The sequence below is a fragment of the Cutaneotrichosporon oleaginosum genome, assembly GCF_008065305.1.
Source record: "Cutaneotrichosporon oleaginosum strain ATCC 20508 chromosome Unknown ATCC20508_contig01, whole genome shotgun sequence".
Taxonomy (NCBI): domain Eukaryota; kingdom Fungi; phylum Basidiomycota; class Tremellomycetes; order Trichosporonales; family Trichosporonaceae; genus Cutaneotrichosporon; species Cutaneotrichosporon oleaginosum.
In genome coordinates this window covers 2,789,438-2,810,323 of record NW_027072170.1, presented here as the reverse complement: position 1 = coordinate 2,810,323, position 20,886 = coordinate 2,789,438, and the positions used below count along the sequence as shown (strand labels likewise).

General features: G+C 61.4%; 9 protein-coding genes across 9 annotated transcripts; 5 read left to right on the top strand and 4 right to left on the bottom strand.

The window, feature by feature from the left end:
• Positions 1–152: 152 nt before the first annotated feature.
• COLE_01136 (uncharacterized protein) lies at positions 153–1,684 on the bottom strand (the record flags this gene model as incomplete). The annotated part of the gene is made up of 2 exons (XM_018421155.2): positions 153–295; positions 328–1,684. The coding sequence occupies 2 exons, from the start codon at positions 1,682–1,684 to the stop codon at positions 153–155; spliced, it is 1,500 nt and encodes a 499-aa protein (XP_018281713.1).
• Positions 1,685–2,279: 595 nt separating this feature from the next.
• COLE_01135 (uncharacterized protein) lies at positions 2,280–4,199 on the bottom strand (the record flags this gene model as incomplete). Its single annotated transcript, XM_018422078.2, has 7 exons — positions 2,280–2,306; positions 2,343–2,589; positions 2,625–3,245; positions 3,298–3,379; positions 3,519–3,647; positions 3,722–3,753; positions 3,949–4,199. 7 exons carry the CDS (start codon positions 4,197–4,199, stop codon positions 2,280–2,282), a joined length of 1,389 nt encoding a protein of 462 aa, XP_018281714.1.
• Positions 4,200–4,910: 711 nt separating this feature from the next.
• On the top strand, positions 4,911–5,854 carry COLE_01134 (uncharacterized protein; the record flags this gene model as incomplete). Its single annotated transcript, XM_018421156.2, has 6 exons — positions 4,911–4,928; positions 4,977–4,997; positions 5,054–5,093; positions 5,126–5,230; positions 5,264–5,334; positions 5,369–5,854. The coding sequence occupies 6 exons, from the start codon at positions 4,911–4,913 to the stop codon at positions 5,852–5,854; spliced, it is 741 nt and encodes a 246-aa protein (XP_018281715.1).
• Positions 5,855–6,007: 153 nt separating this feature from the next.
• Positions 6,008–6,928, bottom strand: COLE_01133 (uncharacterized protein; the record flags this gene model as incomplete). The annotated part of the gene is made up of 4 exons (XM_018420193.1): positions 6,008–6,195; positions 6,227–6,577; positions 6,616–6,717; positions 6,841–6,928. The coding sequence occupies 4 exons, from the start codon at positions 6,926–6,928 to the stop codon at positions 6,008–6,010; spliced, it is 729 nt and encodes a 242-aa protein (XP_018281716.1).
• Positions 6,929–10,288: 3,360 nt separating this feature from the next.
• COLE_01132 (uncharacterized protein) lies at positions 10,289–10,931 on the top strand (the record flags this gene model as incomplete). The annotated part of the gene is made up of 3 exons (XM_018422079.2): positions 10,289–10,768; positions 10,803–10,845; positions 10,879–10,931. The coding sequence occupies 3 exons, from the start codon at positions 10,289–10,291 to the stop codon at positions 10,929–10,931; spliced, it is 576 nt and encodes a 191-aa protein (XP_018281718.1).
• Positions 10,932–13,979: 3,048 nt separating this feature from the next.
• Positions 13,980–16,192, top strand: COLE_01131 (uncharacterized protein; the record flags this gene model as incomplete). Its single annotated transcript, XM_018422081.2, has 9 exons — positions 13,980–14,088; positions 14,134–14,174; positions 14,233–14,458; positions 14,494–14,594; positions 14,632–14,756; positions 14,797–14,870; positions 14,906–15,003; positions 15,037–15,460; positions 15,498–16,192. The coding sequence occupies 9 exons, from the start codon at positions 13,980–13,982 to the stop codon at positions 16,190–16,192; spliced, it is 1,893 nt and encodes a 630-aa protein (XP_018281720.1).
• Positions 16,193–16,268: 76 nt separating this feature from the next.
• On the bottom strand, positions 16,269–17,448 carry COLE_01130 (uncharacterized protein; the record flags this gene model as incomplete). The annotated part of the gene is made up of 2 exons (XM_018421157.2): positions 16,269–17,202; positions 17,252–17,448. The coding sequence occupies 2 exons, from the start codon at positions 17,446–17,448 to the stop codon at positions 16,269–16,271; spliced, it is 1,131 nt and encodes a 376-aa protein (XP_018281721.1).
• A 143-nt stretch (positions 17,449–17,591) lies between these two features.
• COLE_01129 (uncharacterized protein) lies at positions 17,592–18,330 on the top strand (the record flags this gene model as incomplete). Its single annotated transcript, XM_018420682.2, has 2 exons — positions 17,592–17,998; positions 18,039–18,330. 2 exons carry the CDS (start codon positions 17,592–17,594, stop codon positions 18,328–18,330), a joined length of 699 nt encoding a protein of 232 aa, XP_018281722.1.
• A 391-nt stretch (positions 18,331–18,721) lies between these two features.
• Positions 18,722–19,603, top strand: COLE_01128 (uncharacterized protein; the record flags this gene model as incomplete). The annotated part of the gene is made up of 5 exons (XM_065626129.1): positions 18,722–18,848; positions 19,041–19,120; positions 19,228–19,259; positions 19,291–19,359; positions 19,450–19,603. 5 exons carry the CDS (start codon positions 18,722–18,724, stop codon positions 19,601–19,603), a joined length of 462 nt encoding a protein of 153 aa, XP_065482623.1.
• Positions 19,604–20,886: the final 1,283 nt, after the last annotated feature.

Here is a 20,886-nt window from a genome sequence, read left to right as displayed (position 1 = left end):
TCTGGGGAGGTCCGGGGTGAAAGGGGCGAGCGGGGCAACTTGGGGAATGATAGGCGTCAGAGAAGTAAGCGTCAGTTCGTGCCACACACCCGCACTCGCACCCAACGCCCTGTACAATGCAGATACATACACACAACGCCTAGTTTTCATGTTTACTCGAGCACCGGGACGGGCGGCTTGAACGCGCCAAAGCCCTTGGCCTCGTACAGCAGCTCCGTGCGGATGACGATCTTGCCGCCGTCCTTGCCGACCGCGCTGCCCTCATGCAACAGCGAGCCCTCAGTATCGCCGTGTGCTGCTGTCAGCTCCCTCATATAGCCCACTCACGGAAACACAGCACAGCGCCCTGGATGGGCCGCACGCTCGTGGCGTCCATCACCCCCATCTCGTTGGAGGGCATGAAGAAGGTCGTGCACCCCGTGTCCTCGGGCACATCGCTGTTGAGATACACGAGGAGGGTGTAGCGGCTCCACAGCGGGTCGTCGGGCGGCTGCGAGTCGTGGAGGTACTCGCCCGTCGTGGGGTCGAGGCCTGCGGCGGGCCACGCGCCATCAATATGCGGCCGATACAGCTGGTTCTCGGTATACTGGTATACGCGGAAGCGGGCGTTGATCCCGCGGACCTTACCGAGGGCGCCGGGCCCCGCCGGCGCGGTGGGGTGGACGAAGGGCAGGATCTGGGCGTAGAAGTGGTCGAGGAAGTGCTTGTCTGCCAGCCAAACGAAGTTGCGCGCAAGGATCGAGGTCTTGAGGAGCGCGCTACCCTCTGCCGCCTGGTCTTTCTCGAAGCCGATGGCCGACGCAGCCTGCACGATCTGGAGGCACTCGTCGGGCGTGAAGACGTCGAGGATGATGAAGGCGCCGGGCACGCCGGGGACGTCGAGGCGGCTCGGGGCGCGGCGCGCCGCGGGCGGCGTGAGCCGGATCGTGCCCGGCTCCGAGGTGTATACTGTCGAGTCGTAGAGGTTGGGCGGGCGCCGGTCGGCGCCCCGGATGAAGTGGACTGGGCGGAAGCCGGGGTGTGTCTTCTTCTCGAGTGCCTCGGGCGGCACGAGGGTGCCGGCGCGCATGCGCGCCCAGATGGCGATCTCGCCGCCCTCTGCGCCGAGGTACGGCCGCGCAAGCCAGATCTTGGACTTGCGCACGTGATCACCGGCGACGGCGCTCTCGCCGGCCGGCACGACGCCGGGCGTGTGGTTCGCAATGCGCAGGATCATGTCGAGGCACCGCAGGGCTTCCGGGTCCCCGGGCGAGCCGTCCGCGCCAGACGTCGCATCACACTCGCGCACCCAACGCTGCAGCGCCCCCAGCTTGGGCGGCAGCCGCCGCGTGTACATCTCGTACAGGAGGATGAGAGCGTCCGTGAAGCGGTAGTCTTTGAGGGCCGCGCTGATGCGCGACGTGAGTGACGTCCCGATAGTCGCGCCGTCCACCATCACGCGGTGCAGCTCGTACACCGCCCGCTTCAGGTCCTTCATCTCCTTGCCTGCGAGTGCGGCGGGGTTCTCCGCTAGCGTGCGCAGCACGAAGACGGCACTATCCACCTCCTCGGGGAGGAGGAGAGCGTCCGTCTCGCTCTCGGGTGTGGGCGGCGCCGCGAGAACCGGCGCGGGCTTCGCCACCTTTGCGTTCGGGACGGCAGCGCCGTTCGTGCGCTTGCGCTTTTTTGCTTGGTTCTTGGCCATGATGCGTGTGAGGTGGAGTGAGGTTCGCAAGTAGCTGCTCCAGAGACAAGATTTGTGGTGGAGGCGGAGGCATTTCGGTCGGTGGCGATCAGTGCGGCCTACGCCGTAGCTGGTGAACCGCCACGCGGGTGGAGTGCGGAGTCGTGGCATTGGGTTCATCGACAATGCACGGGGTGATAACACGCACAAGACAGAGCGCTGACTGACGATCTGACGTTGGCACGAGAACTGCATGCAGTCGCAAAGCCTCCTGCGACCAACGGCATCCAGTTCTCGTGCCATGGCGAGCCTGCAACTCCACTCCACAAACTCATACATCCAACTGAAGTCATCAACTTGCCATCTCCCTCTACTACTCCCACCTCAATCCCACACAAACAATCCATCATCACGTTATGTGCATTTCGACCAGCAAGCTGGGCAAGTTCGTAGGTAATAGAGTAAGGGTCGTTAGGTGCGAAGGGGTTGGTCGCAAAGGCCCGGGGTATCGTGTGCAGATGGGGAGGGAATGACCTGGCTAGTGCACAGGCAAGAATAGCGAGGAGGAAACACATAGACGGGGCGTACGCGAGAGACGATGCGGTGAATGGCAAGTTTACTTGCCGAGGCCGAACCGCTTTTTCTGCACCGTCAGCTGCTGCGGATTTTGGTTACTCACCGAGCCCTTCTCGGGCGTAAGCGGACGGCCGCTCTCGATACGCCGCTTCTTGTCCTCGAGCTCGAGACGCTGCTTCTCGAGTGCCTCCTTCATCTCGCGGTGGCGAGCATAGAGTTCCTCCTCGGACTGCTTGAGCTTCTGTTCCTTCTCCTGCACCTTCTGCTGGAACACCATCTTCATCTCCATTTCCATCTTCTTCAGCTTGGCCTCGTGCATCGCACGCTCCTCGGCCTGCTTGGCAGCGGGGCTGATGTTAGTATTTTAGCTGCACGCCAAACTCACTTGGTCTCCTTGAAGACGCTCTCGTCCTGGGCAACGCCCATGGCCTGGAGCTTCTCCGTGCGGTACCGCTCGTACAAGATGTCGTTGGTGTGCTCACGGAGCTCCTCCATATGGGTGCGAACAAGCATCTGGCGCAGCTTGACAAAGTCGCAGTGCTGCTCGTTGTCGACTTCGATGACACCCCACGGGTACTCGCGGCCGCGGACTTGGCGGCCATCGGGGGAGGGGACAATGTGGTCGGAGCCGACAACGGCAAAGGGAATCTTGGAGATGATCTCGTGGTTCTCCTGGATAGTCTCGTCGTCATCACGCTCGTACGAGGGTGGCTGGAAAATGTTGATGCCGTGGTACTCGATGTCGGCGAGGATACGGCGCTTGAAGAGGTCGACTTCCTCCTCGGTGAGTGTGTCGGCCTTGGCGATGACGGGGATGAGGTTGACCTTGTTGTGGAGCTGCTTCATGAACTCGATGTCAATAGGCTTGAGAGCGTGGCCCGTGGGCTGGATGAAGTAGATGCAGGCGTGCACACGGTTGTCAGTCATCTTGAGCCGGTTGACGCGGTTCTCCTGCTCCAGGTAGGCATCGTAGCGCGCCTCAATGTTCTCGAGAATGGGCTTCCAGCTGAAAGTGTTAGGTAGGCGGACGGGTGTAGGGCAGCGCTGATGAAACTCACCACTCCTCGTTGTTGACAAAGTCACCAAAGCCGGGGGTGTCGACGACGGTCAGCTTGAGGCGGACACCGTTCTCCTCGATCTCTGTCGCACGTTAACACGCGACCACACAAGGGAAGGGTGCAGTGCAATGCGAGGGAGAGGGAAGGCGTCATTCGATCTCTTCCCATCACAGCTCGGCACGGCACAGCACAGCAAAGCAAAAGCTAAGCGAAATACTCACCGGCATTGATGCTCTCGATCTGGACCGTCCTGCCGCGGTCGGCTCCGGGCTCGGGGATGACCTTGGGCTGGTAAAGGGTGTCCTCGAAGAGGGTGTTGATGAGAGTCGACTTGCCGAGACCCGACTCGCCTGGAGTTAGCACGGGCCCCTTAAGTGTGCGCGCGGACCGCCGCGCGCCGAGATGAACGACGGGGAAGACGCACCGACGACCATGGCAACAAACTGGAAGCCGCGCCTGCGGGTGTTAGCTATGTACAGTGGGGAGGGAAGGTTTGGGCGGGGCAGAAACATGGGCGCCCCCAACGCGTCGCGCGTGGGCGTGGAGGACGCGTCGGGGGGCGGTTGATGGTGAGCAAGTGAAGGGGCCCGCGCGCGCGCGAGGGGGGGGGGGGGGGGGGGGGGGGGGAGGGATGGTTGGGAGTGAGCTCACCTGACGCTGCGACGGTGGACCTGGTTGGGGAGGTTTGAGAAGCCGACCCATGAAGCAAGCGTCTTGCGGATCACGTTGAGGCCTGCGGCAGCGCCGTTGGAGGGGGCAGCGTCGCCGTTTGTGGAGGCGGGGGCAGGGGAGACATGGCCGTTGAGGGGGGCAGGGGAGAGGCCGGGGTCGGGGTAGGCGACCTGGTCGACGTGGTGGTCGGGGGCGGGGGAGTTGTCGTATGCGTACTGCTGCTCGGCCATGGTAATGGGTGATTAAGAGCAAGAGCAGAAAAGGAGTGTAGATGGAGGGGAGGAGGATGCGACGTGGGAGGATGGAGGATGAGGTGGTGGCATGCGAGGACCGGGTGACCGGGTGGATGGATGCCAGCGAGCAGCGCGAGCAGCGCGAGCGAGCGAGCAGAGAGCCATGTCGCGGGAAGCGTGTCCAGGGAGGAGGCCACAGAGACGGGGCGTACGGGGCGGCTTGTGGGACGCCTCTGGCCTCTGGGATGCTTGAGAGCCAAAAGAGCTCTGGTCCCTTGCCCCATCCATCCGTCCACATCCCCTTCCCCTGTACCCCTGGTACCTGAACCATCTCGTCGCCTCGTCGCGTGCGCGCCCAAGGTCGCGTAGCTCGCAGGATGGTTTTGGTCCCGCGGGTTAGAGGCGCGGAGGGGGGAGGGTGAAATAAATTCAAAAACTGCCCCACTTTCTCTGGACCATGGACCCCGGGTGCAATCTCGCACACTTGGCGAAACCCATCCGTTTCTCTTCTCTATCAAACCTTGTGCCACACCTCTCATATCCCGCCCTTTAACGGCGGCGATATAACTTCAGCATCACCGCCGTGTACCGTTCCGCCGTCAATTCCGTCAACAACACCGTCCGCGTCCTCCACCGTCCTCCACCGTCCACCTCGATCCACCAACTCCAGACAGCACCGGCGGGACCTAGCTCACCGCGCTCTCCGCCATGCGTCTCACACCAGAGGTGCGTCCCCGCGTCCCTGCCCCCGACCCTTCCCTCAGCTGATCCCAGTTTGTGTCAAATACGCACTCGGTTAGTATCCCACCGACTGACCTCGCCAGCTCGCCAGATCGCCAGACTAACCGCAGCACTTGAATCCGCTCAAAGAGCGCGAGCTCGATCTGCGAGGTACGTCGCATCTGCGTCGGCGCTGACGCTAGGCCTCGCGATCCCCGTGATCGAGAACCTCGCCTCGCACCAGGGGACATACGACACACTCAACCTCACAGACAACTCGCTGACGGTCCTTGGCAACATCCCGCAAGGTAACTTTGAGCCAGTTCCCAACCTGACCCCAGCGCACCGGTTACACACAGTGCACGCGGCGCAGAACCAGATCTCGTCGATCTCGCCTGCCCTCGCAACGAATGTAAGCCTCCGCCCTCGCGCACCGCTGACGCCAGCTGCCGAACCTCACGACGCTCGTGTTGAGCGACAACGCGCTCGCGTCCCTCTCGTCCCTCCTTCCCCTGGCCGACACGCCGCTCCGATACCTCTCCTTGCGAGGGAACCCTGTCACGGCCGCGGAGCACTACCGCGCCTTCGTGATCTGGAAGGTGGGGCGGGGGGCGCTGCACGTGCTCGACTTTGAGCGGGTGAAGGATGCGGAGCGGGCGCGCGCAAAGGAGTTGTTTGAAGACAGCAGCGGCGCGCCGAACGAGCTCGCGCGCAAGCTGTCCACGTCGACGGCGGGCGTGAGTGGCGCCGCGTTGGCGGCCGCCAAAGCCAAGGGCGGGAAGGGGCGGCTCATGACTCCCGAAGAGAAGAAGCGCGTCGTCGAGGCCCTCACGCGCGCCAACACCGCCGAGGAGGTGCGCAAGCTCGAGCGTATGCTCGCCGACGGCGTGATACCCGAGGGTGGGATGGAGGGCGTCGATGGCGAAGAGTAGGACCATAGAGGCTGCTAGAGCGGCAGTGTACGAGCGCACTTCGTAGATCCATGTTACAAGATTAGCATTGTACGCATACTATCTAGCTGCGTGGTGCGGGAGCCGCCCTCTTCAATCTGATCACAGCCGTGCGCCGGCGTCCCGCGCCCCGCCCTAGTTTGCGCCCTCGGATTTGAGGCACTCGGTGAGCCATGCGGCGAGGTCGGCAATCTCCTCGTTGCACGCGCTGTGCCCCATGCCGGGGTAGCTCTTGAACACGAGACCGGGGCGCGCAAACGCCTTGCCCTCCGGCACCTCGGGGAAGCCGAGGCGCTTGAGGAGGTCGATGGACTGGCGTCCGTCTTCGTCAGCGCCGCGACACGGCACACCCACAGTCGTACTGCACGATCTCGTCGTCGCGCCCATGCCCCCAGAACAGGGGGTAGTCCTTTGCGTCTTTGCGCGCCATGCCCTCGACCTTGTGTGCGAGCGGGACCCACGTCGAGAGCGAGACGTATCCCGCGAGCTTGCGCTTCCCGAGGAGCTGGGAGAGGACGGCGATTGCGCCGCCCTGGCTGAAGCCGCCGAGGACGATGCGGTTCTCGGGGATGCCGGCGTCGACTTCGGCTTGGATCAGCGCGTCGACGGCTTCCACGGTCGCGAGGATGCCGGCTTCGTCCTCGGGGCGCGGGGAGACCGAGCGGTCGAACGTGATCACGTCGAACCAGCCGGGCATGCGGTAGCCTGGTGTGAGCGGGCGATCGCGAGCGGTGAGTACTCACCGTTGTTGACGGTGATGGGGATCGTGGGGGCGTGCGGGAGGATCCACTTGACGTGGGGCAGCTGGCCCCAGAGCATCTTTGCGACGGGGAGCCAGCCGTGGCCTGGTGTGAGCAGGGAGGGCGGGGAGGTGAGGAGGGCGAGGGCGCATTGAGGAGGGGGGGGGGGGGGGATATGGGGAAGAGGAAGACGAGGGGATGGATCGCTGAGCAGAGCACAGCACTCACCGGTGTCACCGAGACCGTGGAGGAAGATGACGGTGGCGGTGTGGGCGTCCTTGGACGCCATGCGGAGGTGCTTGAGCGGCGCGGCCATTTCGAGTGCTGTCGGAGCTGAGTTTTGCGAGGAAGGAGAGCGGCGGGGTTGGGGCGACGGGGTCGGAGTGAGGTACGAGGGCAATAGGACGAAGAGGAGGGCGGCCAGGAGCGAGGCGGCCAGGACGAGCTTGTATGCGAGACGAATTGTGGTGGTGGTCCGGGTGGAAAGTGGGAGACGGTGAGTCTGGGAGCCGGAGGGAAAGCCGGCCAGGTGGAGGTACATGTATCAAAATGGTACCGATCCACCGGCTTCGGCTTCGGATTACGCCTCCCGACTTGGGCTACCCTCCATCCTTATCCGGGGTACGCGTCTGACGCGCCCACCCACGCGCGGTGCATTTATAAGAGATTCATTCCAACAGCGCCAAAGAATCAGAGCGAATGAAAGGCGGACTCGTACAGCCCAAAGTAAAATAGTCACAGTCCATGAAGAACAGGTAGAGATACACGTGTGCGCAAGGCGCCAGCGCCTGGCTCACACTTAGAGGACGAAAGCGAGAGCCGCGACACCGGCGACGAGGCCGACAGCAGGCACAGCGGCGCGGGACAGCGCGCCCGAAGTAGGGAGGTTGCCACCGGCCTCAGAAACGATAGCGCTGGTGTAGCTGTCGCCGCAGACGGTCTTGATGCCGGTCCAGAGATCAGACTGGCCGCCGAGGATGGGCGAGTTGCCAAGACCGGGGCCGTAGCCGATCGCGTTCTCGTACTTGATGTAAGTGGCCATGATCTGACGGGTGCACGAGGTGCAGAGCTGCTCCTTGGTCATGTCGGGCTGGAGGAAGAGGAAGGGGAGGTTGGTGTTGCGGTACGTGGTCGCGTTGGGGGTGACGACCGAGGCGAACGACTGCGACGAGGACGCGCGCTTCGACAGGCCAGTGATGTCGTACAGGTAGTCGGCGGCGCTGTTGGCAATCGCGGCGACGACGTTGATCGACTTGGCGAACGAGGTCGAGTTGGCAGGACCCTGCGCCGGAGTTGAGGATCCCGACTTACGGATCGTGCTAACGCAGTAGCCCTGGGTGGCCGAGTCGACCGAGCAGACGGCACCCTTGAGCGGGGTGAAGACGTAGAGCACGTCGTACAGCTCAACAACCTTCGAGTTGCCCGAGTCAATCTCAGAGCGGCAGGCAGAGTAAAACTCGTTGAGCTTGCCGACAACGTAGCCCTGGTCGCAGCCCGAGGCCGAGCACATCGTCTTGAGCGCCGAGTTCAGGTCGCTCGTCGACGGGCTCTTGCCCGAGACAGGGGAGAATGCGTTGGTGGCGGTGATGAGAGGGTTTACGCAAGCCTGAAGAGTCTGGTCGGCGTTGAGCGACTCGAGGAACGTTGTGCACCCGGCCGAGATGCCCGAGGGGATCAGAGAGGACTGCGGTCAGCGAGATGTGCGGGTGCACGCGGATTGCTGAAAGAGAAAAACGGCCCAAAAGACGCAGAACCGAGCAACAGGGGCTGGGTGGCTCTGTGCTGTGCATTGCGCGCATCCATAGTCACGCAGGAGGATCTGGGGTGGCTTCAGGCTAAGATCGCGGACCACGAAGGTCTAGCAGTCGTCGGTCACAGCGACAACCAGAGCGGACGACACCATGAGCAGACATGCTGGGCGGTGGCAGCAGCTGTAGCGTGACCTCGCGGCGGTGGCATGTGTCACAGTCCGACTGGCATCTCAGTGGACCCTGCCCGCATCTTCCCGGAAACATGCACACAGCTCACTGAGCCCTCTGATCATTCCATCACGCCCCCTTGCACACATGACATGCTAGCGACGGAGATAGACTCACAGAGGCGCCAAGAGCCGTGGAGGCGAGGATGAGGGCAGCGGCAGAGAACTTCATGGCGACGAAGAGGGAGGGGAGGGCCGTGGGGTAGGAAGAGGGGAGGTGGTTTCGCGCTGCGATGTGCGTAGGAACAATGAGCGGGGAGGAGCGTCGACGGGGTTGTCGAAGCAGTCGTCGCAGACGATGGAGTAGTGGGAAGGTGTGAAGATGAGACGAGGTAGCGAGGTAGAGAGCGTGTAAAAGAGGGTTGTTGAAGAAGGAAGAGGTTGAGCAAAGGCCAGAGGGAGGGAGGTGGGTGTTGCTGACAGGGTTTCCTTCTTTGGGCTGTTGGGTGAGGATTGTAAGGATTTGGGTCAAGTGGGGTCCAAGCCCCGATGCCCATCACTCGCCTTGTTCCTGAAAATGGGGTCATTGTATTTGTTGGGTATTACGAGGCAGTTGGAAGCAATTGGAGGAGAGAAGGGATAGCGGCACAGGCCCAGAACACTTGCTCACCCCGTACCCCCGAATCTGACCCCCCGAAATGGCCCATGGCCCAAAGGAGAATGCCGGGAGGCTCGCCGAACAGGGGATGGAGGGGGCATTGAGGGTTTGCTTGGGCCACAATTAGAACAGCTCGAGTGCGCCAAGGGGAGTTGCTCAACAGCTCCTCGTGCTCTGCTGCCGTCCAGACGCGTATATGTCGATCTGTCGCGTCGAGAGTTGTCGGAGCCCGATTGACTCGTCTTCCCGCCGCATTCAAACATTCGCTTGTTTTTTTTTATAGCAATGCAACATATGCTCCTTTTGATGATTCTATTATGACCTACCGACGATTGTTGGAAGCTGGCATCTTGCAGCTGGTAGTTCGAGTCCCCACTCTACAATGCCACAACGCCCCGACGCCAGATCGCGCGACGCGACGACGCGTAGCACATAGCGCAGATCTGGCCCAGGATGAAAAAACAGACGGCAATCGGCAATCCGCAACCAAACCCCGTCTCAACTGCGCGCCCTCCTCTGCTATACTGCTGCTCCTCCTGCTGCCCAAAGCGTCAGACAGCCACGCCCCAGTCGCGTGGAAATACCCCCGGCCATTGCCGCCGGCATGCGGACCGGTGCATCCGCTCCGCCGCCAGAGTGACTAGCCCTCGGTGACCTTTGGACGTCATCTTGGTCCTATTCATGCTATTCACGCCCAATTACACACAGTCACCCAACTATGCAGCTACGCAGCTCTAAGGACGTGCCCATCCTTCCCTCCTCATCCCATTTCTCTGTCTTTCACACTCACTCATCACTCATCACTCGTCACTCATCGCTCACCATGGGCACAACTCAACGTAGGCGTCGCATGCCCCGCGTCTACCTCATCCGTCACGGTACGCTCACCACCCATCTCATCAAGCTGACAGCAGGCGAGACAGAGTGGTCCATCAATGGTGCGCAGCCAACTAACTCGCCGCACCTTCCTTCCTCCCTATGTCAGCTGTCAACTAACAGCAGGTCGTCACGTACGCTCCGCCCCACATACTCTCAACTAACCCCAGACTGGGACGAGTGACATCCCGCTGACCGAGAACGGTGTCAGAATGGTGCGGGAAATGGCCCCTCGCATGATCGGCGCCGACAAGCTTATCGACCCCGCCCACGTCCGCCACATTGTCGTCTCACCGCGCACCCGCGCTCAGGTCACGGCCAAGCTCCTTTTTGAGAAGGACATGCCTCCCGAGTGCTCGTGGGAGACGGACCCCGACATCGCCGAGTGGGACTACGGCGCGTACGAGGGTCTCCTGACCAAGGAGATCCGGGCCAAGCACCCCGGATGGGAGATCTGGCGTGATGGATGTCCCCCGGGGAACGGTACGCCCGGAGAGACCCCAGAGCAGATGTCGGACCGTGTCGACCGCGTCATTGCCCGTATCCGCGAGCTGCACGCCCAGGCGGAGAGTGCGCCCGATGACGAAGTCGACTATGCGGATGTCATCCTCTTCTCGCATGGCCACTTCACGCGCTCGTTCATCGCGCGCTGGTGCCAGCTGCCAATTGCGGCGGGGTACAACTTCTCTTCGGACGCCGGTGGTGTAGGCTTGTTAAGAGAAGGAGAGCTAACAGCAGCTTGCCGTCCTCGGTTACCAGCATATGTCTCTGAAAGAGCCTTGTGAGTAGCTTCTTAAGTCAGGGCTGACCACAGCGCTACTCGGCCTCAACTGGTACACCGAGTACCAGATGAAGACGGTCCGTTGAGCTTCCCTCCTCTGCCCTCGAGCACAGGCTCTAGATTCGACTCCGTATACTGGCATAGGCACTGTGAGCGCACCACAGGATTATTGTCATGCACAAAATGCCTGGCATAGATTGCGATTGCGATATGATACAATGGCAAGGGACGATGTTATGGAATAGAAGTACAATGGTTTCGACGTCCTCTACACACAGGCCGCAGATTCCACAAAGATTCCGACTATTCGTCTCCCTCATCCGACGAATCGCCCGGGTGTTCAATAAACTGGCCCTCCGGGATGTTAAATGTATAATCACCGTCGTCGTCGTCGTCGTCGTCGTCGTCGTCGTCGGCCTTGTGGTCCATCTTATCGTCGTCCTTGTCGTCCTTGTCATCCCCATCCTCGTCCGGCATGCTCTGGAGATCGTACTCCTCGCCGGCGTCGAGGCGGCGGATCGCGTCCATGTTGATGCGGTTCGAGAACTTCTTCGTCGCGGCAAAGTTGTCGATGGCCTCACGCGCGCTCGCAAACGGCGCCGTCCGCTTCTGGCGCTTCGAGCTCTTGCGGGGCGCCTTGCCCGCGCGCTTAGCTTCCATCTCCTCGGCGCGCTGCGCCCTCTTGATCTGCCGCTCCTTGTCCTCTTCAAGCCACCGCGCATTGTGCGACAGCCACATGCGCGCGCGCGCAGCCTGCTCCCCCTCCTCCATCACGTAGATGTTCTCGAGCTCATCGTCGTCGATATCACTCAAGCTCTGGTAGATGCTCTGCTTGGCGTCGTACTCGCGCTTGTGGTGCGCCCACTGCACGCGGCGCATCTCCGAGATGACGTCTTTGGGCTGCCGGCCGCGCAGCCAGCGCTCGATGCGCGCGTGCTTGTCCGCCGTGCTTTGGTACAGCAGATCGCCCTCGTCCCCGAAGATGTTCACCTCGATGTACTTGTACACGGCCTCCTTGTCGTCCCACGACGGCGGTTCAGGAAGGTCCTTGAACCCGCCCGACGCGGCGATGGCAGCACGGTCCTCCTCTTTGTCATCCTCTTTGGCGTCCAACTTGTCGTCGAAGTCTTCTGCGTCGGCGGCGAGCTCGTCCAGTTCCTCGTCGTCTTCGTCGGAGCCGGCAGTTGCCTTGACGCCGCGGAAGAGCCGGCGCCGTTCTCGGCGGCGTTCGTTGCGGGCCAGCTCACTGTCGTCGCCCGCACGCTGGATGTCTCCGACATAATCTTCCTTCGAGAGCTCCTCGAGATTCTCGTCCTCGCCCTCCCCGTCCGACTCGCCTATGTTAAGTGCAACCTCGGCGATGGCGGCGTCCGCTGCAGCCTCATTCCCGTCATCGGCAGGCTCCATGGCCTTCGGAGCGACGCGCTGGCGCTTTGATCGCGGTGCGGACGGCGTGGCGGGAGTACCGCCTCGGCTGCTACCGCGCGACTCGGAGTCGTCATCTTCCGCTGCGGCCGTCTCGAGACGGCGCTTCCGCTCCTCTCGCGCGCGCTGCTCCTTGACAACGGGGGGCAGCTCGTCCTTGTTGGGCGCCTCGAGCTCGGCGTCCGTCATGGCACGCCACTCCGCCACACTCTTCGACGCCATGGCCGTCTTGGCAAATTCCTGGAGACGCTTCTTGATCGTCTGCGGTGACACCTTGACGACCTGTGCGACTTCTTCGGGCGTCCGGAGGAAGTCGTTCATGCGTGACGCGATGACGAGGCATGCGCCGCAGATACCCGCAGGGCGTCGGCCAGCCGTCATCCAATCGGCCTTGAAGCGCTTGACGAGACGCGACGCCTCTCGCGCGACCACCGTGGCCTTACTGCCAAAGTCGAGGCGATTCGCAAAGCGGATGTTGTACACCGCTGGGTCAATCTCCGGCAGCACCTGGTCGAGATTGAGCGCCGCGCGCAATTTCAAGTAAGTCGCGCCGAGCTCGTACACGTTGATCTGCACGTCAGCTGAGAGCTCCGCACCAGCTCACCTGCATGCGCTCGCTGAAGTCGATAAGCATTAGCGCGTCCTTCTCAAAGCGGGAGTAGAGATAGATGCAGCTCGCGACGACGTAGTCTGTCCGGCGGCCCCTGTTAAACTTGTTGTCAACAGCGAGAGAGTAGAAGCGCTGCGCACCACGCTGCACCGACGGGAGGATACCCATCTGGTTGCAGATCAGCTGGATACGCCTACGTCCTGGTGTCAGAGGCGGCCTGGACGGCGGACGTACCTTCTTCCTTGACGTTTTCGGATGTTGGCCCAATGCCTCGAAATGTGTTGATGCCCGCTGTTCTGTCAATCCTGCTTCTCCCGGCATTGCGCAAGACGTACTGGAATGGTGCGACACAAAAGTTCCCTGCACATGCATGCGCCCGCCTGAGCCCTCCGTGAACCCGACCTCGGACACGAGGATGCCCTGCTCGAGCTCAAGACCACATGACTGGCACCTGGGATCAGCGCCGCCCACCCATCAGATAGCACGTACACGACGACTCCGAGCGCGTAGTCTGTCGCGATCTCTCTGCTCTTGCATTGCGGGCAGGTGGCCTGGACGTCAGCCCGAGTTGGGAAGGGTCCTTACCGGGGGCGCCATCTTTTACGTGTCACTCGATCGTGAGAGCCGCTCTCGCGGAGTCGAAAAAGCAGAGACCGCGAGGGCCGAGCTGGGGTTGAGGATGTTAGATGAGGGATGAGGGCCTCGCTCGTGTGATCGGGAGGCGCGTGAAAGATAAGATATGTCGATAAGATGCTGATGGGGAGAACGGCTGAGGAGGAGGAGAGTGCGGAACGGCAAGATTTAATCCACAGAGGAGAAGTGGTCGAGGTGCGAATCGAACACCGAACACGTCCAACGGGACCAGACTTGGCTTGGGTGGCAATCCACACACTTATTAACCGTCGCCCCAACAACACCCCCTCGCACCGATTTACCCTGTCGCCCGGTGGAGGCTAGCCATAACAAGTTCCTAATTCATTCGCACGTGACCATTACATACCTGATGTGGTCATCTCCATGTTGCTCACCAACTGAACGGACACTTTGTTACCTTCCTCTCATCTCTCTTCCATCAAAACGCGCCTCTCACACTATCATCATGGGGCGCCTTTCTAGCACCGAGGCTCTTCTCGGCCCCGAGCTCTTTACAAAAGTCCGCGAAACGCCTGTCCTCGTAGTCGGCTCCGGCGGGATCGGGTGCGAGCTCCGTGAGTGACTCACTTCAGGCGCGTCGGCGCGTCTAACCAGCCCAGTCAAGAATCTCGTGCTCGTGGGCTTCAAGAACATTGAGATCGTGCGTAATACTGATCATATGGCGCTTCCCGCTTCCACTGCCAAGCTGCTAACGGCAGATCGATCTTGACACAATCGACCTCTCCAATCTCAATCGCCAGTTCCTCTTCCGCAAGCCCGATATCTCAAAGCCCAAGTCCATTGTCGCGGCGGCCACGGCGCGCCATTTCAACCCCTCCTCGGGAATCGAGATCCATGCGCGCCACGGCAATGTCAAGGAGCCTGAAAACGACATTGAGTGGATCAAGCAGTTTGGTGTTGTCATGAGCGCCCTGGACAACATGGGTGAGTGCGCGGATGCCGCATTCAGCTGACATCAGACGCGCGCCGGCATATCAACAAGCTCTGTCTCGCAGCCAACGTGCCTCTCATCGAGTCGGGCACGGCGGGTTATCTTGGCCAAGCGAACCCGATCATCAAGGTAGGGAAAGGACGTCCAAGGAGCCCGCTGACCACAGAATGAAACCCTCTGCTACGATTGCGTCACGCGCCCTCCTCCAAAGTCCTTCCCCGTGTGCACTATTCGCTCCACGCCCAGCGAGCCGATCCACTGCATCGTCTGGGGCAAAACGTACCTCTTCGGGTGAGATTTCCGGGAAGCGAGAGACCAGCTGACGTGCCAGCAAGCTGTTTGGCGAAGATGATGAGGCGCTTGACGAGGAGGAGCTGGACAAGGCCAAGGCCGATGGCGAGAACGGTGAGTCGTGTGGTAACTGCCCAGGCTAATCTCAGCGGATGAAATCGACAACCTTAGGAAAGAGGCCGAAGCATTCCGGGAAGTGCGGCGCATGCTCGGCGAGGAGGATGGGCCGCAGCGAGTGTTCACGAAGGTAATCTTGACCCCGCTTTCAATCTGACTTAAGGTCTTTTTTGACGACATCAACAGGCTGTTGGCGATGGAGGACATGTGGACGCGTCCTGGGCGCGTTAAGCCTGTCGCTCTCGACTATGACAAGATCATGGCTGGCGAGTTCGTTCCCCCGCCATTGCGTCAGGCGCCTCCGAAAGGACCTACTGCGAACGGCTCCATTGCGTCGTCCAAGCCGGCGCCGCCTCCCAAAGCGAAGGGCGCAACTCTCAAGGACCAGAAGGAGCTTTCCACTAAGGAAAGCCTGGAATTATTCCTTGACAGCTGTCGACGACTCTCCTCCCGCGCCATTGCGCACCCGGAAGTGGTTCTCGCGTTCGACAAAGACGACGAGGACACACTGGATTTTGTCACTGCTGTTGCCAACCTCCGTGCCACGGCGTATGGCATCCCCACTCGGACGCGATTCCAGATCAAGGGTACGATCCGAGACATGCGCACAGTAGCTGACGACAGAAATGGCTGGCAACATCATTCCTGCCATCGCAACCACCAACGCGATCGTTGCAGGCCTCGTCGTCATGAAGGCACTGGCGGTGCTCAAGGATAAGGCAACATTAAACCAGTCCTTCCTCCGCCAGTCCACCAACTGGCCGATCAAGAACAGCGGCGTTGACCAGCCCAATCCCGCATGTCCGGTCTGCAACGATGTGTACATCCCGTTCAAAGTCGACCTGCAGAAGCTCACCCTTGGTCGGTTCGTCCAGGAGGTCGTTCACCAGTGGCTGCGCCAATCGATCCCCGACGACGCGGAGTACGAAGCTATCGTCATGGAGGGCGGACGCCTTCTTGCCGACCCCGACTTTGAGGACAATTATGGGCGGACCTTGGCCGATCTCGGCGTGACGCGCGGTCAGTATCTTACAGTCGCGGACGAAGACAGCGTTTACTGCCGAGTGCACTTCTGCATCGCTGCTCCAGACGAGGGGTCAGAGAGTGCGTACACACTGCCGGAAGCCATTCCGGTAGTGCCTCTGCGTCCCGCTGCAGAGAAGGAGCTGTCAGAGGCATCTGAAGACGAGATTATTGCTGGCAGCGCCTCAAGTCCTGCACCGACAACAGCGAAGCGGCCGGCGCCTGACGATGGAGAGACACCATCCAAGAAGCGTAAGATGGGGGCAGACCAGGCAGACGCGATCGAGATTGAGTAGACGATAGATGTAGCAGTAGAGTTGAGTTCAGGAGAGACACCGCATGCACGTATATGCTTCTCATCTCATGCAATCTCTAAACAAGGCCACCATACGCCATGTCAACCAGGCCTTGCCAGTTCCACTCCTCCGGCTTCTCCCGGAAGTCACGAAGCGCCTGCTTGCGCTTCAGCCGCTCCTGCTGGTCCTTGGCGTTCTCGTTGGGCGGCGCAATGTCAGAGCAATAGAACCGCTGGAGGGCGAGCGAAAGCAACTGAGCCTCCTGCTGGGTGAGGAGATACCCCGGGTTGTCCACTGCGCCAGGCGGTCCTCCGGCGCTCTGGGCGCTAATCTCGCCGCGCATGAGTACCAACCCGTGGCTGTCGGCAAGGTCAGGATAGTTTGTGAGGACGAGGTACGGCTGGGCCCACTCGCCGGCCTGCTTGAACTCCTCCAGCGGGGTGAAAATGATGCTTGTGACGGGCGGGAGGGGTGCGCTTGGCTTGCCCTCCAAAGGCGGGGCAGGTGGTGGCGCATGGAACAGCCACTGCATGTAGAACATCTCGTAGGCGCCGGCCTCGCCGTCCTTGCCCGCCCTGGGCAAGGGCAACACAAAGTGCGGGTCGCTCTTCGCGAGCTCGAGCATCTTCGTGTACGTATCCTTGGGGATGGTGGCGGAGACGAAGGAGGCGGACAGCGTAGGATGCGTTGTGTGGTAAGTGTTCCAGATGCCCGCGATCTGTGCCTGGTCGTGCGGCGTCATGAGAATCAGCGGGAGGTTGATGATGCTCGCGAGCGGCTTGACCCCCGTCGTGTCCTTGTCGGGGTTGGCTACACGCGCCGCCTCCTTCTTCTGCGCAACGGCCGCATCCTTCGCCTCCTTGGCTTCGGCGAGGGCCCGCTCCTGCTCCTGCCGCAAGCGCTCGGCGCGCTCCAGCTCCTCTTGGCGATACTGCTCGGCCTTGCGCTTGGCGAGGATGGAGGGAACGACCTTCTTGGCCTTCAGTGCGTCGAGATTCGCGACGCCCTCGCTGTGTGTAAGCGGGTGCAAGTAATCGTGTCGGGCGTTGGACTACTCACGCCTCGACCTTCTGCTTGAGCTTGTCGCCATACTTGGCCTCGAACTCCTTACGCTTCCGCTCGACTGCCTCTCGTGGGGTGAGGCTCTCCTCGAGCTTTTTGATGATGTCCCGCGAGGCAGCAGAGGCAGTGAATGCCCGCGCCGTGGCCAAAGATGCGCCAGCACGGGGGAGGCGGATAAGAGTCGCGCGGAGCATGATAGGTACGTTGTCAACCGTCGCCGCATCTCGCTCATCGGCGTCATGTCCTTTCCGACTTTTTGCTTCCGAACCTCCACTTCGGACTTCACAACAACGCCTTCTTGTCCTCAAGATCCTCATCATTCAGCATCCACCCGGCCATGACATCCCAGGCCCAGCTTCTTCCGTCTCTCTATGCCCTCCTCCCCGCCGAGCAGCTCGAGCTCATGCTCGCGCGCCTCTCCAACACCGCCCTCCACGTCGAGCCATACCACGTCCGCGACAGTGTGTATGTCAACACCAACCCCGTGATTCCCGGACAGCACAGGACTCTGCGCCTACGAGGACGTAAGCGCCGCCGCCGCCGCACGCGCGGTACGCCTCGCTGGGCCGGTGGGCTCGAGGACGAGGCGGTCGATCGCTGGGAGTACTCTCTCGCGTGGATGAGCCCTCCGCTCCTGGGACGAGAGTATGCCGACATGCATGTGCAGGCGTGCATATCGCTCGAGGTGGCGGGGCTTAGTACGCGGGAAGAGGTCGAAGAGTATGTTGAGGGACTAGGGTTTAAGTAAGTCGGGCGAGTCATGTAGGAAGCCCACTGACTTCAGACACCAGCATACAACGACGCGTGTCGGCCACCTCTTCTCCCTCCCGATTGCGGGCTTTACAACCACGCTCCAGCTCACGGTCACCCGCGTACTCGGTGACGAGGGGTTGTCCAAGACGGCCGAGCCGTACTTTGTTCAGATGACGCCCGCGCGACCCGTCAGCACGACAGCGGAGCGTGGCCTCCTCACGCTGCAGGACGCGATGCGGGTCATGCAGGAGACAGCAGGGCGGATTGAGGGCCTCAAGTGGGAGACGGGGAAGGATGGAGCGGCCGTCCCAGCAAGGCGATAGCGATGGCGGCCGCGGGGTCGGCGAACAGTGAAGTGTTCGGCGTCTCCAGCGGGTCGGGCACCTCCGCGCCGAGGAATGCCATCGACCAGCTGCGACACGCTGCGGTGTAGTCGGCGTAGTGTACTATAGCAGATAGAAGAGCTAGAAGACTGCATGCCATCTCAAGTACATGGCCACCCAGTGCAAGAGACAGCGATCTGCATGCGCATCGTTTGGGAGGTATGGGAGGGTCACTGTCGCATGTCCAGTACTTTCCCACGGTGTGGCCGTGTTTGGGTCAACAGACAGATAGGCACCACACCGTCCGTGGTCACCACCTTTCCACTCCATCAACTCTCCATCACCGACATCACCTTCACCCACACTAACATGCGTTGGACTTGAAGTCAACATGAGCAATTATCAGGCGCGCGAGCTTAACAAGGTCCGCCTCGAGCCGGCGCGTCCTGTCGAGGACGCCGATGACGAGCTCGAGAGCGACCCTTCAGACGACGGAGAGGGTGTTGAGTTCGACATTGGTACGTCTATACTACACACCCGGGCGTCCCGTATTTCTGGACTCGAGGAAGCTCGAGTGTTTCTCCTCGCCGGCGGGATTGGGCGGCGCGAACCGCTTGGCTTGCTTCTCCCGGCGGTTCACGAGGACGCGTTTCGTGTCGCGACTCCAGAGTCCGCGAGGCTTTGCATTGTTTGGCACCACCTGACACTAGACGCCGTATGCTGGGCCGAGTACAAGGACTCGACGTTCGAGCGCGCCAATGGGAAAATCGGCTGGGTGAGTCAGGTCGAAGGGCAGCGGCGGACGACAGTCGCGGCCGCACGCTCGCGGTTGAGGATGCAGCTGACCGCAGCATTACTACGTTATGGTAATTCCATCCAATATTTGGCTGATGGCAGTGGCAAGGCTACCTGAAAACAGGTTCAGACACGTAGGTCGCTTGATGTGCATCGTTAATTCAGTGTGGAAACGCGATCATCTTTTGTCGATGACCCAGACGACCCAACTGAGACATCTGATGCGCTGCTGGAGTGAGTTCATGCCTGCTGGACGCGCTCGACGGGCCTGTATCCAATCGCGCGCTGAAGGCCGTTGCAGCCGAGTTGCGCCGCTAACCGCAGATTCTGGGCCTCGGTCCCAGCAAAGAAGGTGCGGAAAGGCAAGGACGAGCCTGGTGGCAAGATTGGCGAGATTCGGTTTGCTTCTGATGACCTCTTGCGTATGTCTGGACATGTTCATGCATACCCGCAGCTGACTGCCAGGACGCAAGTTTAAGGATGGCAAACCAAAGCGCAATTTCGCGGCGTACAAGCGTCGCCTGGAAGCCTTCAAAGAGGCCAGAAAGGCCGGCTTCGAGCGGGCCTTGGTGTACAAGCGCGACTCGGACTACTACATCAGAAAGAAGAGAAAAGCACTACTAGCGGCGGAGAAGGAAGCGGCAGGGAGCGCCCAAACCCAGCCGATTCCCAAGAAATCCCGCGCTCCAGAGCCAGAGCCTGAACCCGTCGCTGGGCCTTCACGTACACGAGAGAGAAGCAGCAGTAGCGACGAGCCGTTGGCAGGCAAACGACACCATGCGAAGAACGGCGTTAATGAGATGCCGCCGCCGGCTTTGACGCCATCTCGTCCCGCTCCGACGCCTGTTGGCGAGTCGCCTGCGCCAGGACGCTCTCGCGCGCGCAGCTTCGACTCGCTGTTCGACGAAGCATCTCAGCCAAGCAACAGTCAGCCGCAGGCATCTGCGCGAAAACGGACATCTGAAACACCGCGCGGCTCGCCGGACAAGCGCGGGTCTAAACGGCGTCGCGTTGTTGACAGTCCGCCCTCCTCGCCGGGAGAAGACCAGGGCAAGGCCGCTGCGGAAGCACCAAGGTTTGAACTCGACACAAGCATCTTCGGCGCGACAAGTCCCCAGACATCCCCTTCCCGGCAGAGAGCGCAACCACCTTTGTTCGACTTTGGAGAGGACGCCCCCACCCCACAGACGGTCCCCACCACGCAGATGGCCCCTGGCATCACGCTCCAGGTGCCGACTCCCGCAAAGCCGATGGAAGCTCGCCCTGTGCGCTCAGACGATCCCGATGAGGAGGAGGAAGAGCTCGAGATACAGGAAATTGAGCCACCCCCGCTTGCGAAGCCGAACTCTCCCATCTCAGTCGCAGATAGCGAAGAGGAGGTTGTTGCCGAGATAGCGCCGGCAGACGATGGTCCCGCGCCACACGCCCAGGCTCCGGGCTCTCCGCCCCTCGGTGACTTCATCCCCTTTCCCAATTCCTCTTCCGAGGGTTCGCCATCACCTCCCCACTCTCCCCGCCGTCTTGACAGAGGTAACCGGGATGGCGCCGCTGAGTCAGGCTCTATGTCCAACCATGAAGGGGTTCGGCTGGCAGCCAACTCGGCCCGCCCTGCCGCTCTTGCAGCGCCACCCGCATTGTTGACAACGCAGGCCGCATCCGGACCTCCTGCTGCCCCGAACCCTCCTCGGCCAGCGCCCGCCCTTGCCGCCGCTGTGGCACCGCCTGCGGCGCCTATGGCACTTGGGGTGTCGCCGACCCCAG